The sequence below is a fragment of the Schistocerca nitens genome, chromosome 8 (assembly GCF_023898315.1).
Source record: "Schistocerca nitens isolate TAMUIC-IGC-003100 chromosome 8, iqSchNite1.1, whole genome shotgun sequence".
Classification (NCBI taxonomy): domain Eukaryota; kingdom Metazoa; phylum Arthropoda; class Insecta; order Orthoptera; family Acrididae; genus Schistocerca; species Schistocerca nitens.
The window spans coordinates 384,399,878-384,416,650 of record NC_064621.1 but is presented as its reverse complement, the minus strand read 5'-3'; the positions used below and the strand labels follow the sequence as shown (position 1 = coordinate 384,416,650).

Below are 16,773 nucleotides of genomic sequence, written 5' to 3'. Positions count from 1 at the left end.
GAATTTGTTTACAATTCTCCATGATCTCAAAATTCATCCAGCATCTTTATATTAATGCTCTGTTGACACTGAATGCATTAGAAATTAAGAGCAATCTCTGAGTAGACAGAAATGAAGATGGAAATTCGCCATTGCTTAATCACTTTAAACAATTTAGGCCAACCACAGAAAACCTCGTCAGATGGGATCTTGAACCTCGATATTCCTGCCAATGGGTTTAGTGTCACCACCATGGAGTAATTATGAACCGTTTCCTTACATTCAAAGTGCATTGTGAAGATACAAAACTTGAAGTATTTGCACAGAACATCATCATCTACAAACTTACAGAAATCACTTGCGGCAGTCAAACCAAGTAAAAGTTTTTAGGGTGCAAAAGTGCGTGATAAGAATCATTGGTGGTGTAAATTCAAGAACATCATGTAGAAACCTGTTCAAGGAACTTGGTATTCTAACCTCTGCTTCTCAGTATATTTATTCCTTAATGAAATTTGTTGCAAGTAATAGATCTCTGTCTCCAACCAATAGCTCAATACATAGTATCAATACTAGGAATAAGAACAATCTACGGAAAGACCTAAAATCACTTACCTTGGTTCAAAAATGGGTCCAATATTCAGGAACACACATTTTCAATAAATTGTCAGCAACCATTAAAAACTTAGCTTCAGATAAAGCACCGTTTAAACAGAGTTTGAAAGACATTTTAGTAGGCAACTCCTTCTACTCCATAGATGAATATCTTAACAGAGACTGTTAAAGCCATCTTAAGTAAAAATATCTGTTAGATTTCAGTTTTGACAGCACTTGGTCAAAGCAGTCAAGATTAGGTATTTTGTGTGTGACAAATTTATTAATAAAGCATAACAGTGTTTCATTCTGACAGTGTGTTAAATCTGTAAATATTAGCTGTTCCAGTTTACCGCATTGTATTCACCTATTTCAACAGTCTCCTGACAAATGATTGGGGTAGTATTATTATATTAAAATGTTTTATGTTTTTATGCTATATTTTTTGATACGTTCCACATCCATGAGAATCATCTCAATTTTTGGATTTATAGAACAAAAACTGAATCTAATCTAATCTAAAACAAAAGTGCTTCAAACATCAGCCCTTGCACTATGTTTCTCCGCAGCAGAAAATTCTGCAACATTTTGTCAAAATTCTGCACACTACAAAGATGTTGATAGAGCTTTGAACGAGACTGGATGCAGAATAAAATCTTCTCAGTTTTTAAGCTGTGTCAGTTCAAACAAAATTCCTTGCATTCAATGGCTCTCTCTGCCATCATCGTCAGGAGTAAAACCACTGACTGCTGGGGCTGGCATGCTTTTCTGTTTACATAGCCATGACTATGGCCTCTGGCACCAACACACACTGACTGATACTTGAACACTGCTAGTTTTCACTATCCTGTACACAACAAAGTGGTCCTGAGCACATTAATACACACAGAAAAAGTTATTTCTGATGACGACCATCTACAGTCTGAATTGCAGCACCTGAGACATGTGTTCAGAGAGAATGGTTATAGCAAGACAGACATTGCAAATGCCCTCATGTACCATGAAAGAAGGATGCCTTCTGAATCAGCAGAAGAGGCCAAGACGGTTGCTTTTCTGCCATACTGTGGGGCAATGAATAACAGAAACATGGACTGAGACCAGTGTTCCAGTGCACACCCAAGATAAGAAATACGCTGCACCCTATTAAAGATGAAATAGCATTTCATGTGACCAGCATATATGGCACCTCTTGCAAAAGCTATAGCATCTATGTATGTCAGATAACTCACACAGTTGCAGAGTCTACTCAACTGACATTTTAAACAGAGGGACCTTGACAAGTCACCCATAGCTGAGCACTGCCTGGAAATTGGCCACAAAATTTAGTCTGAAAACTCGAGACATTTGCCTTGTGCATCAACACACTGGAATTCCATTGTAAAAAATGGAGCTGAGATTAGAATGAAAAGCAACAATTTTAACACAGACCACAGGTACACATTTAGTAGGGCACGGAGGCGGGCTTTGAGTGTCGAAAGGAAGCAATGATGAATACTTGATGCTTGTAGAGAGGCAAGAGAGTAGTTTCAAATGTGGCGCCAGCCCCTTATGTCACTCGTTTCTGTGGCAGGCCAGAGTTACTATGACTGCCCAACTCACCTTCTGTGCATGTGTCATTTTGGCCCCTCTCTGATTGGTGCCAGAAGCCACAATTGTGGCGATATAAGCAGAAAAACATGCCAGCCCTGGCAGTCAGTGTACTCCTGAAGACAATGGTGGAGATAGGCATCAAAAGCTAGAGAATTTTATTTGAATTGAAATGGCTATAAAACCAAGAAGATTTTGTTCAGAAATACTGCCATGAAAGATTCCAAGGACAAGAAGTTGGATGCGCTGTGACAGGTTTTCTACAACCAACTCCTGTTAGCTAACCCTATCAAATTATAGGTATTTCACAGCCAATTCAAAACTGTATAACACTGGTTCTCTACAGAATATGAAGAGAACTATCTTGCTGTTTATTTATTAGTTTTTCCTGTCTGTATTTTATAAATTCTTGATGTACATTTGTATTTTTATTGTTATCACTTTATGTCTGTATTTATAGAATTTTCTTTGTAATTGTCCCTTCATATATTATAAATCTGTGTGTGTATGTTACTAATACATTAGCAGTACTGTAATAATCTCGTAAAATAAATAGTGATCATATTACGGGGACCACTGACAGTAGAAGTAAGTATATCTAAAGTTATCTGAGTTTGTAGTACCACTTTTATGAGTAGTTTCAAAATAAAACCAGTGCAGCATTATGTACTTCTGATTTAATCTTTTTAAATTTTAGGCCCATTTTTGCTTGTTATTTAGGAGTGTAATTTGTTTAAGGAATTATGAGTTCATGGCTGTTTCAAGATGAGACATTTTTGTCTAGGAAAAGTATGAAATTTTTTCCAAATATATCTCATGAAACAAATATATCTCATGAAATGTTGGGTGGTTGCAAATTGTGTGTGCTTGTGGTTCCAAAGGGAAGCACCTTCTTAAAAAAATGTATTGTTTACTTTTAGTGAATTTCTTTTTGTATTTATTCCTTACTATGATAATAAAGGTTAAGTTTGTGAGAAATTTTAAAACTGTATTCCAAGAGGGAAACCACTTCCTTACAACAACGATTGTTTACTTTTTGCCAGTTTCTTCTTGTACTCATTGTTTACAAAGATGACAAAAGTCAATTTTGTGAAAAATTTTAAAATTAATTTTTCTTTAATATTATTGGGACTCAAAGGGTTAATTCCATAAACTTTAATGCTTCCCCTGCTCCCTTCCTCAGTTTATGTCCTTTATCAAGTCAATAAACTTCGAAGTGCGCATTCATGTTTTACTTTCATAACAACATCTGTCAGAATACCCTGTTTTCCTCCTCCTTTTTCCATGCCTGTTTGGAGAAGTTTAGCTCCAGAAAACTGTGTCCAAAGTGTTCTTGCTAGCAAATTTAGAAGATCTTCATTGTGCTAGGTTCATGCAGCAGGCAATAATGCAGCAAGTGGTCCAGATACTGCATCTCACCACTTGCATAGATATATCCAAGAGGATGTATCACTTCTGCAAGTCTGTCTTGCAGTGTGGTACTCCCACCCTCATGCTGTTCAAAATGAGCCCCACAGTATACAGGAGCTCACTGTCAGAAACAGGCTTTTCTCTTGGGAAGATGTCGAAATTCTCCAGTTCTGTACTCAATCTTTCCAACTAGATGCTTTCTGATGGCCACCCACTAGGACCTGCATTAATGAGTAAGTAGAGTTTCTGCACTGATGTTTGCTTCAGGCATCCCACTGCAACCAACACTGACTATTTTACTGTGGTATCAACCTTCTTCGTATGTGCATCTGCTCCACATAAAATTAGTGTACTCAGCAGCAGACATGCACAGCATCATACAACATTCCTAACAGTCAAGGATCATTACCCCATTTCTTACCTCTCAGTGTCCTAATAATGTTTTTTCTTGTGTCAGGTTGTGATCCAGAGTCACACCTAGACATTTTGGCTGTAAGCAATGCTGGAATTGTTCACCTCATCACAGCACACAGAGTTCTCATCATGCTTCTGTTTGTTATTGAGCTGAAAAGTACATACCTACCTAGGGTGGCCAAATGCAACTGTTTAAAAAGGAGGACAAACAGCTTCAAAAAGGAAAACAAAGGAAGAAAAAAAGAGGACACATCAAACGGGTCAACTGCAGATGAGGATACCACCCGTCAGCTTTGGACAAGTCACGTGACTGAAAGGAATTACCAGTAAAACTAGTAGTTAATTGTTACTGGTGGTCAGGTGGTGGTTGACTGAGCAATATAAAAAAAATTTAAAAAAATTAAGAACATTGATTGTGGTGACAGTGTGGCGTCAATTGTTATGTTATGCCAACAGCACGGAATTGTTTAAAAAGCAAAAAATGTAAGACCATTCACCTCCCTTAACTCGACGCACCACTACCAACGTCTACAATTGAATCAGCAGCTGACGACATGTAAACTCCACTTTAACCTTCCGAATACAAATAAATTGAATGACTATAAAACAATGAAATAAAACCATGACAGTTAATCTATCGAGTTATTTCTTATCTTTATTGGCCACTGAGACGTACGTTCCAGCTCGACATACCTTACACTCTGCTTCAAATTCATTTCTCCCTTTCTTGAAAGTTGGATATTTGCAGGAAAGGACATCAGAAAATGTACACTTTCGTATAGGCATAGCCAAATATTTTACGTAACTCACTCGGTTAAAAATTACACTCACAAATCACACTTGCACTACAGGAAGCCAAGCCAGTACAAAGCGAAGATACGAAACGAAAATTTTAAATAATTGATATTTGCATTCGCTTATAGGTCGATCAACGATAACATCGACGATCCTGGTGCCACCTACTAACACAGCCTTCGTACGTGTTTATCACAAAGGCTATGCCAATAGTTAAAGTATTTAAGAAAAAGCAATAGAATGGGACGAATTGTAAATTTAACTGTATTACGCTCACTTTTGCGAAAAAGCCGGACACTGTAAAAATCTGCCCGGACCCCGGACAAAGAGCCAAAAAGGACATGTCCGGATTATTCCGGATGTCTGATCACCCTACCTCATGCTGGGGTTTGGCTTCAGGTTTATAGCCTTATAATAGAGATAGTGTGTGTGTTGAAAGTTTGCTTGGTGGGATTTGACTTTGCCTGGTCACTTGTGTTCACAATGTACAGTACTACAGCCAGAATGCTTTCATGTGATAAGCCATTCACCCAGTTCCACTGACTACAGTTCTTTCCATAGAGGCTGGCATATAATCTATTGCTGTGGAGGGTGCCAACTAAGGATGTGAGACAATGGTCTCTTGTCAGCTTGTATAGTTCAATCAGCAGATCTTGGTCGTTGTCAATGTCCTATGTGGCTCTCAGGTCAAAGAATGCAACTCAAATATTTTTTTTCTTGAATCTGTCCTCAATGTTTTGCATCAGATTTAGTACCTGGCTGATATATAATTTCCGAAGTTAGTACCCAGGTAGTTGGTGTGTGAATTTCTCTTCTAGGCAGTCCCTGATAAGATACGAGTATCTATCAGAGCAGTGACAAAGGTCAGAAACTTTTTGAGTCATTTGATGCCTTCTCTGATTACAACAGGGAAACAACTCTGGCTTTCTTCATGTTTAGGAGATCTGAAAGTTGGTAACAGAGGCATTTACCAAAACCAGGAGCCATTTCTGCATTTCTGTCCAAAGGTACAAAGTGGTTAGAACTGGAGTCCACAAAAACATACTATTCAGTTAGGAATCAAGCCACAAATGGCAAACTTTAGCTCAGTCATAGTGACAGTATTCTTGAGGAAGTGGTTTCACTCCCCAAATCCTGTGGTATGAGCTCTTGAGTCCTCCAACAACAGTTTTGTCATTCAGCAACAGTTGGTTTGCCACTTGTTTTGCAGTTACTTCAGGGAAGTTGTTCTTGGGACATGTGGAATCTCTAATGACATTTCAGTACCCATTCAAAGCTCACCTTCTTTCTGTTCACTTTCATTTCAAGATTTTTACCGGGTTACTCCACTTTGACTTTCAGCTTTCATCAAATGCTTGCATCAGCTCATATTCTGCTCTTCAGTAAGAGGGTTATCTGGTAGTGGTCTTAAGTACTTCTGTCATAAAATTTTGGCAGTCTCAAACACTCCTGTGATATACTCTGTCCATGACTGATGATGAGTTCAGGGATCAGGCTGCCATTCTTGACTGTATCAACATATTTTATTATCAGCTTTTTTTCCTAATGGCAATTACATTTTCATCTCCCCTGCCCCCTTCTCACCTTCTTTACAACTTTAATATATTTTTAAGAAAATGTTACATAACTCACTTTTGACTATCTGTTGTTACTATTCCATGACGTTCTAAGTGAACCAAATGCGCATTCAAAATATATCATCCCAGGTCCCAGAATACATTCAGTGCCAAAGTAAAGACAACAGATTAATACACATGAAATTACAAGTAATAACTGGAACCAAAGTACAGTAACTGTAATAGTATATCAATAATGGTTAATTGAACATTGGCAAATCCACGATGGAATGTAACAATCTTACGAAACGATAGTTGCTGCTCACCATATAGCAAAGATGCACAGTTGGAGATAGGCACAACAAAAAGACTGTCCAACATTAAGCTTAGGCCAAGAAGGCCTTTGTCAAAAACAGATGTGTGTGTATGTTTTGCCTATTTTTGACAAGGGCTTTGTTGGCTGAAAGCTAATTGTGTGACAGTATTTTTGTTGTGCCTATCTGCAACTCTGCATCTCCGCTATATGATGAGTAGCAACTATCCTTTTCATAATATTGTTAATGGTTAGTTAAAATAGAAAGGCTACTATATTTCACTTACCAGGGAGAAAGGTATCCATAGCACAGATATTCTTTGAAAACAGTAACTTTATTAGAGAGCTCAGAGATGGCATCAGTGAAAGCAGACAGAACATTACATCCTGCACAAAAGATATTTCTTGCAATAACAGTGTGTGAAGTACTTTAGAAAGCATATTTCCAGCCACAGAATCCCGTAGAACACCTGCCACAAATATGAACAAATTTAAAATCAACAATTCCTTATGGCAAATAATTGTAACACTGGAACAGAAGTAAAATAATAGTATGACCATATGACAAAATCTAATACTTAATGGAATCAAGAATAAATTGGCTTATTAACCAACAATAAAATTATGCAAAGTGTAGTAGGAAAGTTTTGTAACACAGGCCCATTTATTTTACTTCCTTACTTAACTCAATAAAACCTTTCATCTTACAAAACCATTCATCAAATCAAATTTTCTAAATATGTTCTGGCATGCGAGAAAATAACATTCCTGCAGAACCTCTTTGTCCTTAGATAACGGCTACCTTTTCAGTAGAGTTTTCACTTTTCTTGAGACCAGAATAGCACCACAATGAAAAATCATGGTCCTATAGTGGATTGTCAAAAGCTTTGAAACCTACTGCAATTAATTCGTCACTACACATTTTTAATTGTTTCATTCACTGTCACAGGGTTACAGCATGAGAGGAACTCAAACTTTAGACTACATTATGTGTATAGATAGGTCTAAACATGCACAGAAGTAGAATATGAGATGAAAACAGGAGCCATATTGCTTTAACTCTCCTAATACTCTTGGCCTAAAAAGACATGTGTGACAGACACTTCAGTGCCTTTATAAGTATGGCAGTGCTTTGTATTAAACTAACTTAGAAGTTCATAAAACTACTTTACCTAGTAAATGTGAATAAGCAGTGGGAAATCTCTCTACAAGTCCAGTGGTATGGTCAAAAATTTTACATGCCATGGAAAACAATGAGTTCAGATGATCTTCTAAAATGGTTGTGCTCTGTAACAGCTAAGCAAAAACACAATGTGTAAACTGACGCTTTAGCAGGTTACACTTGATAACAAAAGGAATAACTTTTACACAAAAAAATATAGCAGTTCAAACAATCATACATAATAATATCGTGAAAAGGAAAATTGCTACTCACCATATAGTGGAGATGCTGAGTCGCAGATAGGCACAACAAAAAGACCGTCACAAAATTTGGCAGTCTCAAACACTCCTGTGACATACTCTGTCCTTAACTGATGATGAGTTCAGGCTTCAGGCTGCCATTCTTGACTGTATCAACATATTTTATGATCAGTTTTTTTTCCTAATGGCAAGCACATTTTCATCTCATTTTCAACCACATTTGTGACAGTCTTTATGTTGTGCCTATCTGCGACTCAGCATCTTGGCTATATGGTAAGTAGCAACTTTCCTATTCATAATATTCTTACATTCCATCCTGGACTTTCAATTGTTTGATATATAACAATAAAGTGCATATAACAACGAAAACAATCAATTTTTGACAGAAGAATTTAATTGGATAGATAAAAAAATCAACTCACCAAGCGCCATCAAAACACTCACACATAAAAGAAGGTTGTAATTAGGCAAGCTTTCGGAGCCAGTGGCTCCTCCATCGGGCAGAAGGGTTGAAGGGGAAGGAAAGAGAGGTGAAGGAAAAGGACTGGAGAGGTCTAGGAAAAGGGGTTGATTTCGGGAAAGTCACCCAAAACTGCAGATCAGGGGAGACGAACTGCACGGGGTGAGAAGAAGACTGATGGTTGGGGACTGCACCGGACGAGATTTGAAAACCTGAGAGCTTAAAGGTGGAATACACCGTAATATACAGGCAAGAGATTACTGTTTGAACATCATGCTTGACTTAATAATAAGAGTGAAAAGCTAAGTGCATTGTACGTAACAGAGGTGGGAGGGGGGCAGTGAAAAACAGATGGGCCAGACAATAAAAGATGTAGAAAACTAAAATGGAGTGAAGAAAAGATTAGATACTGCAAGCTACCAGTGTACACCCTCTGCCTATGCCCATTCATCCTAATTGATAATTTGGTTATAGTCATGCCGTTATAGAAGGCCGAACAGTGTTTACATAACAGCTGGTATATGACGTGTCATTTTGCAGGTCGATCTCCCTTTGATAGTATATGTTACAGGGCTGTTATACAGGGGTGGTAGGAGGATGCATAGGGTAAGTCTTGCAGCAGGGACAGTCATAGGGGTAGGAGCCATAGGGTAGGGAGATGGGTGAAGATGAAGCATAGGGGCTGACACGAATAATTCGGAGATTTGGAAGGCAACGGAAAGCTATTCCAGGAGTAGTGGGCAAAATTTCAGACATAATGGATTTCATTTCAGGACATGATTTTCGGAAGTTATGGCCCTGTCGAAGTAGCTGATTAACACATTCCAGACCAGAATAATACTGAGTCACCAATGGTGTGCTCCAAAGTTGTTTTTTGGAGGGATCAGCAGTACCAGGATTGAATGTGACGGCCCGGGAAATTTGCTTTTGAACTAGGCTGGTGGGGTAATTACGTGCAGTGAAAGCTGAGATGAGAATGGTGGTGTATTGCTGTAAAGAATATGCACCCAAACAAATAAGAGGGAATGTTTGACATGGAAAGGATGGCAACTGTCAGAATGTAAGTACTGCTGTTTATTGGTAGGTTTAATGTGGATGGAAGTGCGTAACTGGCCTTTGGTGTGGATGAGATCAACATCAAGGAAAGTGGCATGGGACTCAGAATAAGACAATGTGAAATTCAACTGGAAGAAGGTATTCAGAGATTCCAGGAATTTTAGCAGGTCAGCCTCACCATGAGTGCATATGGTAAAGATGTCATCAATGTATCTCAACTAAGTCAGGGACTGAAGACTTATGGATCCAAGGTAGGCGCCCTCCAAGTGACCCATGAAAAGGTTAGCACACAAAGGAGCCATCCTGCTTCCCATAGCTGTACCCCTGATCCGTTTGTATGTCTGCCTCTGAAAGGTGAAGTTGTTGTTGGTAAGTACACTATGTGATCAAAAGTATCCGGACACCCCCAAAACATAAGTTTTTCAAATTACGTGCATTGTGCTGCCACCTACTGCCAGGTACTCCATATCAAAGACCTCAGTTGTTATTAGACATCGTGAGAGAGGAGAATGGGGCACTCTGCATACCTCACGGACTTCGAATGTGGTCAGGTGATTTGGTGTCACTTGCGTCATGCATCTGTATGCGAGATTTCCACACTCCTAAACATCCCCAGGTCCATGGTTTCCGATGTGATAGTGACGGGGAAACATGTAGCGATGCGTACAGCACAAAAGCGTGCACGCCGACCTTGTCTGTTGACTGACAAAGGCCATCGACAGTCTCGATAGGGTCGTAATGTGTAATAGACAGACATCTATCCAGACCATCACACAGGAATTCCAACTGCTTAAGGATCCACTACAAGTACTATGACAGTTAGGCGGAAGGTTAGAAAACTTGGATTTCATGGTGGAGAGGCTGCTCATAAGCCACACATCACGGCGGTAAATGCCAAACGACCCCTCGCTTGGTGGACGATTGAGCAGTGGAAAAATGTTGTGTGGAGTGACGAATAACGGTACACAATGTGGCGATCTGACGGCAGGGTGTGGGTATGGGGAATGCACGGTGAACATCATCGGCCAGCATATGTAGTTCTAACTGTAAAATTCGGAGGTGATGGTGTTGTGGTGTGGTCTTGTTTTTCATGGAGGGGGCTTGCAGACCTTGCTGTTTTGAGTGGCACTATCACAGCACAGGCCTACATTGATGTTTTAAGCACCTTCTTGCTTTCCACTGTTAAAGAGCAATTCGGGGATGACAATTGCATCTTTCAACATGACCAAGCAGCTGTTCATAATGCACTGCCTGTGGCAGAGTGGTTACATGACAATAACATCCCTGTAATGGACTGGCCTGCACAGAGTCGTGACCTGAATCCTACAGAACACCTTTGGGATGTTTTGGAGCGCCGACTTCATGATAGGCCTCACCAACTGACATTAATACCTCAGCATTCTGTGGGCTGCCATTCCCCAAGAAACCTTCCAGCACTTGATTTAATATATGTCTGCGAAAGTGGAAGCTGTCATCAAGGATACGGGTGGGTCAACACCATATTGAATTTGTGGGCGAAGCAAGCTGGGTATTTTTACTTCCCGTCTCGTTTTGCCATCTGCCTTCTTAAATTTGTTTTTTGCTCTTTTAACTAATTACCACTAACATACTTCAGTGTAATCTGTATTTTCATGAAAGAGAAAGGTTGGCCCTCAGTTTTAAAGAATATAACACAAGATCTAATATTGTGCTTAGTTTTATGGATGTAATTGATTTCCTAATTTATTTTGACTATTCATAATTAATACTTGCATTCTAGGATGAAATTAGTGATTGTTTCGTAACTTAAATTCTATTGTTGACGTACAAACAAATATAAATTCTGTACAAATTATAAAAATTTGGAGGAACAACTAATAGTATTCTTAAAGGATCTATTTGGCTCTATTCGAAAACCTGTTAGCAAAGCCAGCCCTAAATTAATTCCAAATTAATTAACAGTTTTTTCAAAAGTATTGTTTGTGTAATGATATATGTTAATTTCACCATTTAAATGAATAATTCAGCCTAACTCTTGTAGTAGAATAAACTGTTAAAAAGAACCAATTTTTCAAAGTATTCAGTTAATTTAATGAGTTAAGTTTTAATTGTAACTTCTGTAAATTAAACATCGAACAATGTGTAGTGTCAGCACCTCTTATTGGGACGATATATATGGGCTTGATTTTTGGTCCTGAGACAGTCAGTCCACAGCCGAGTTTCAGACGAGAGTTAGAAGGAGTTGTCAAGGAGATATGATTTCGATTTTTTTTAAGCTATTACTGCTGTTTTTCAGACATCTTATTTCATCTGGTAATTCGTCGAAAATTTTTATAGCAGCATATTTTACCCCTCTCTGAGCAAAGGATAGTGTAAGTGTTGCTTAAAACAGCACTATGAAATATGTGTTACACAATTAGGTCATGTGTTAAAACAATGACAGAGTCTCCTCCATACGTACCTTTCTATTCTTCAAAAACTGTGAACTCTGTGGTTAGGTTTTTACTGCTCATAGATGTTCAATAGTAAACTATAGTAGCAGTATGTGGAGGTTTGCCTGCAAACTATTAATGAGGCTTGTGGAAAGTTAAAACAATAGTGTACTGGCCACAAATAACTGTGTATTATTGGGGCATTGTGAACAGTGAAATTAAACTAATGTGCAATTCAACCATGCACCTGTCGGCTACATTGGTTATAGTAGTCAGTGATGTACTTCCACGGACCATTTTTCAGCCAGTATTACAACGCAGTACGTCGACACAGAGGACTACAAACGAAGAAAGTGAATTGTCACATTTGGTGCCCTAGGAGAGGACTAATGTATGTGGGGACTATTAACTAGAACTCACAAACTTTGACAGTGAATTGTGCACTCGAATGGTTTACAGTACAGTTTAAATGGAAGAGATGATGCAGCCAATCAGGGCTTGGGTTTCATAGCCACAGTAGGACAGCTACCAATCAGCAAGCAGGTTCTATGGAAGAAGCCACTGAGTACAGGAGCAGCCAAGCAGACACAGGTGGACACAGCTGACCGAAATAAACAAGATGCCTCGCCGAGAGAATTACAACTTGCAGCAGACGAAGAGTCGAGATGACAGCTACAGCAGAGCAGCAGCAGCAGACGAGTGATTAAAAATTAAGGTAATTTCGTAGCAAAAGCTGTTTTGTACCAAGTGATACATAATGAGTGGTCTTAATGAACAAGACAGTATGATGGGAGACAAGGCCTGGTTCAGTACATGATAGTGCTTATCAATCTGACATGAATGTAACTTTGAATGATGGGGATGAAAATCCTATTGTAGATGAAATGATAAAAGCGTCCTCTACATCGTCTGGTGATGTGAGCTAAATAGGCGAAAACAGTACTGAAGTGGATGAAATCATTAAGGTTAAGGAGGAGGAATCTAGTAGCGAAAGTCAGCAAGGGCAACAGTTTATGGCAGATGGAAACTTACGAGCGATGTTAAGGCAAATTATGAGTAGTATGTGTATGAAAGAAGACATCAGTAGTATGAAAGTAGACATTAATAGTATGAAAACTGAAATGACTAGCCTAAAAGATGGACGAAGAAAGACATTAAAAGGAAATTAAGGTAGTTAGCGCTAGCCTTTCAGAATTAAATAAGAAGTTTGATGCAGTAGTTAAAGATTGTGATAATACTAATGAGAAATGAACATTGAGTTGTAAATGTGTGGAAGAGATAGAAACTTTGTGATGACTATAGTAGGAGGGTGCAGGCTTCCGAAAAGTTCTGTGCTGAAAACAGGGTTAAACTTTAGAACCAAATCGATCAGATTAAAAATGATTTTGAAAAGGAGGTAGAAACCAAGTGTGCCGTAGTGGTAGAGGAAAAACTGGTGAAAGTAAATGAAAATGTAGATTCAAAATTAACTGAAATGAAGATAAATGTGGAAGAGGTACAAATTCCAAAGCATATAGAAACTGTCAGTGGGTCTGATTCTGACAGTATTTGTAATGATGATAGCAATGACGAATCCAGTAGTAATGAGGATGACGTATTTGAATTTATAATTGATAATGATGGCAATGTGTTAAGTAAAGAAAGAATAAAGGGGGATAATATTAGGCCTAATGAAGAGGTCGAGTTTGAGAGTGGTAATGAGGAAGAGGGCTATGCTATCTGTCATTTGACTATGTCTGATAATCATTTTGGTAAGCAGGATGATAGTTTTTCCAGCGAGACGAATAATGAGGATCTGTTGTATGAAGAAGATCACATGGTAAGTGAAAAGAAAGTGTGGTACCCTGTAATAACAGAAAGTCTATATGGTATACATGTTAAGTGTTTACTGGACAGAGGTAGTGATTCGAATGGAATTTCACAGGCATTTTTTTGAATCTATTAAGAATACTGTTAAGCTATGAATGAGGGTGCAACAAGAGGTACTATTAACTATGGAATTGGCAGGACAGGTGTGTGTGTGTGTGTGTGTGTGTGTGTGTGTGTGTGTGTGTGTGTGTGTGTGTGTAGCAGCAGCGGCAATATGCAGTAACAAACCATCTTAAATACGAGATCTTAATATTAACTGGAGTATAATAGAAGTGTTTGTGTTCAGTGCAATCAGTATATGGAGATCACTATCTACCTATAGAAGTGTGTCATGTAGAGCATTTTCTAACATTACGAAATTACAACTTTAAACATAATGAGATTTTCACTCTACAGCGGAGTGTGCGCTGATATGAAACTTCCTGGCAGATTAAAACTGTGTGCCAGACCGAGACTCGAACTCGGGACCTTTGCCTTTCACGGGCAAATGCTCTACCAACTGAGCTACCCAAGCACGACTCACGCGCCGTCCTCACAGCTTTATTTCTGCCTGCACCTCATCTCCTACCTTCCAAACTTTACAGAAGCTCTCCTGCGAAATTTGCAGAACTAGCACTCCTGAAAGAAAGGATATTGCGGAGACATGGCTTAGCCACAGCCTGGGGGATGTTTCCAGAATGAGATTTTCACTCTGCAGCGGAGTGTGCGCTGATATGAAACTTCCTGGCAGATTAAAACTGTGTGCCGGACCGAGACTCGAACTCTGGACCTTTGCCTTTCGCGGGCAAGTGCTCTACCAACTGGAAGCACGACTCACGCCCCGTCCTCACAGCTTTATTTCTGCCAGTACCTCATCTCCTGAACATAGTCGTCTGCAGTAATGTATGTGGAAAGATTAAGCAAGGTTTGTATGTATACCACCCTTCAGGCTAGAATCTTAAGCAATTTGATGGAATACAGTGAAATAATAGTTTTTCTAAGTGATAGTTTTGTCTGATCAGTAATGAGAATTAAGTTTGCCTTAGCATAAGGATCTGTTACTGTGGAGTGTTTTTTAGTAGAATCGATTTTGCATTAGATAAGCCAAGCAGGTGTTTATTTATTAGTTAATGAAGCAATAATGAAGTAATAAAATAATGAATTATGTTATGGTCTTAACAGTTAGGGAGCCTGTCTCTGTAGTAGGGTTATTTTTGCAGAATTCACTCCACTAGTTAACGAGGTAAGAAATGTAAGTAAAATAATGGAACTGACAGATGTGATTGAGTAATGAAAAAGATAATTGTATACAAACAAATATGGTGTAACTGTATTGATGATCTAGTTGTGAACTAGGCAACAATGGGTACTGTGTATATTGTGCAATTCATGCCACTGCAGCTGGGAATGAGAGCTTAACATAAAGAGCAATATTTTTGTGAGGTACGCGTCATACAATGCTGCATCATTGGATCTATAAGTTATCTGAAAACTTCTGTTTGTGTTCTGAAGAATTATGAGCTTGAGTTGGTAATAATGGAATGAAGAACGATAATTTTCCTGATTAACTGATAACTGTGGTGTTAGACTGATGTGAATCTTCTGACACGTCAACTATTTGGTAGCATTTTGTGAGGATTTAATTTTCTGGTTGAATGAGAGTTGAGTAGACAAGTGGGGCTATGATTTGGTACAACCTCCATCCCCTTAATTTTGATTTGAGTAGTAATTAAATTATGTAATGGTGACTCTACTCGTTTTTCATAACATAATGGTTAATAAATCTATGTCACTGCACATCTTGAGTTTTTGCTATTTTGCAAGTGGGAAAGAGAGCCAATCTTTCAGGTTTAACCAGTTTCAGACAGTTATGACTTAAGAGTAATGTTTTGTAGTGTAACATGCACTTGTTTTGAAAACTTTCTTTTAGTCCATACCTTTTGTACTATAGTCAATTTTAGTGCTAATTATTGTAATGTTATGAGAACTATGAAAAATATTTATTTATGATGTAATGACTATCTTTTTAGTTTGAAACATTTTTTTAGACTTAAGTTAGAAGTAAAAGTAACTGTCCTAAAGTAGGATATTTCGTCTGATTTTTTCCATGTACTGTAGCGGAGGAGAAGCACCTCCAAGGGAAATGATAGCAGTGCATTTCCTCACTAACTGCCACTTGGACCTGTTGAAGGCGTGGACAACTTGGTGAGAAAGTGTGTAAAAGCTCATTAAAATTGGGAAAGTGCTTGTGAAAAATACTAAACATTGAACAAGTGAAATTTTCTGCCTAAAAGTGAACTGCAATGTGCAGTGTAATTTAGTTTTTTTGCAACCCATGAGGATTTATTTTGTTTAGGACCTGTACAAAGTGATATGTATCTTAAAATGTAATCTTTGCTTACCAAAAAAAGACATCACTTATGAAGAAGATGCCTAATTTTTTGTTAAAAGTATAACTAGTGGATATTTTGTGCAACCGTACAATATACTGTATGTAAATATGTTGTATGGGGATTTTCATATGGCCATTTCATATAAGTATAAATGTGAAAAAAAATATATGTACTGTAGTTTTTGATAAGATTTTGTAGTTAATATTTTTTGTGTGCAGACTTTTAACCCACAGTCTGGGGTCACTTGTGGTCACCGAATTGCGCAGTTAGCTATTTGCAATATCTATCTGGTCAATCCAATGAGGGGGTGATGTGGCAAAGCAAGCTGGGATATTTTTACTTCCCCTTGTTTCACCATCTGCCTCCTTCAATTCATTTTTTGCACTTTTAATTAATTACCATCAACATACGTGAGTGCAACCTGCATTTTCATGAAAGAGAAAAGTTGGCCCTCAGTTTTAAAGAATATAACACAAGATCTAATTTTGTGCTTAGTTTTAGGGATGTAATTGATTTCATAATTTATTTGGATTATTCC

The 16,773-nt window shown here is 38.3% G+C and overlaps 1 protein-coding gene and 1 non-coding gene across 2 annotated transcripts in view; both read right to left on the bottom strand.

Moving 5' to 3' along the window:
* The window catches only part of LOC126198416 (probable E3 ubiquitin-protein ligase HERC1), a 747,204-nt gene that overhangs the window by 528,716 nt on the left and 201,715 nt on the right, over window positions 1-16,773 (bottom strand). The window contains exons 15-16 of the mRNA XM_049934719.1: window positions 7,818-7,941; window positions 6,933-7,115 (exon numbers count right to left, since the gene is read on the bottom strand). Coding sequence (XP_049790676.1) covers window positions 6,933-7,115; window positions 7,818-7,941 — 307 coding nt within the window. The remainder of the gene's footprint in view (window positions 1-6,932; window positions 7,116-7,817; window positions 7,942-16,773) is intronic.
* Trnas-uga (transfer RNA serine (anticodon UGA)) lies at window positions 14,304-14,378 on the bottom strand. The gene has a single exon. It is a non-coding gene; the product is annotated as a tRNA-Ser (tRNA).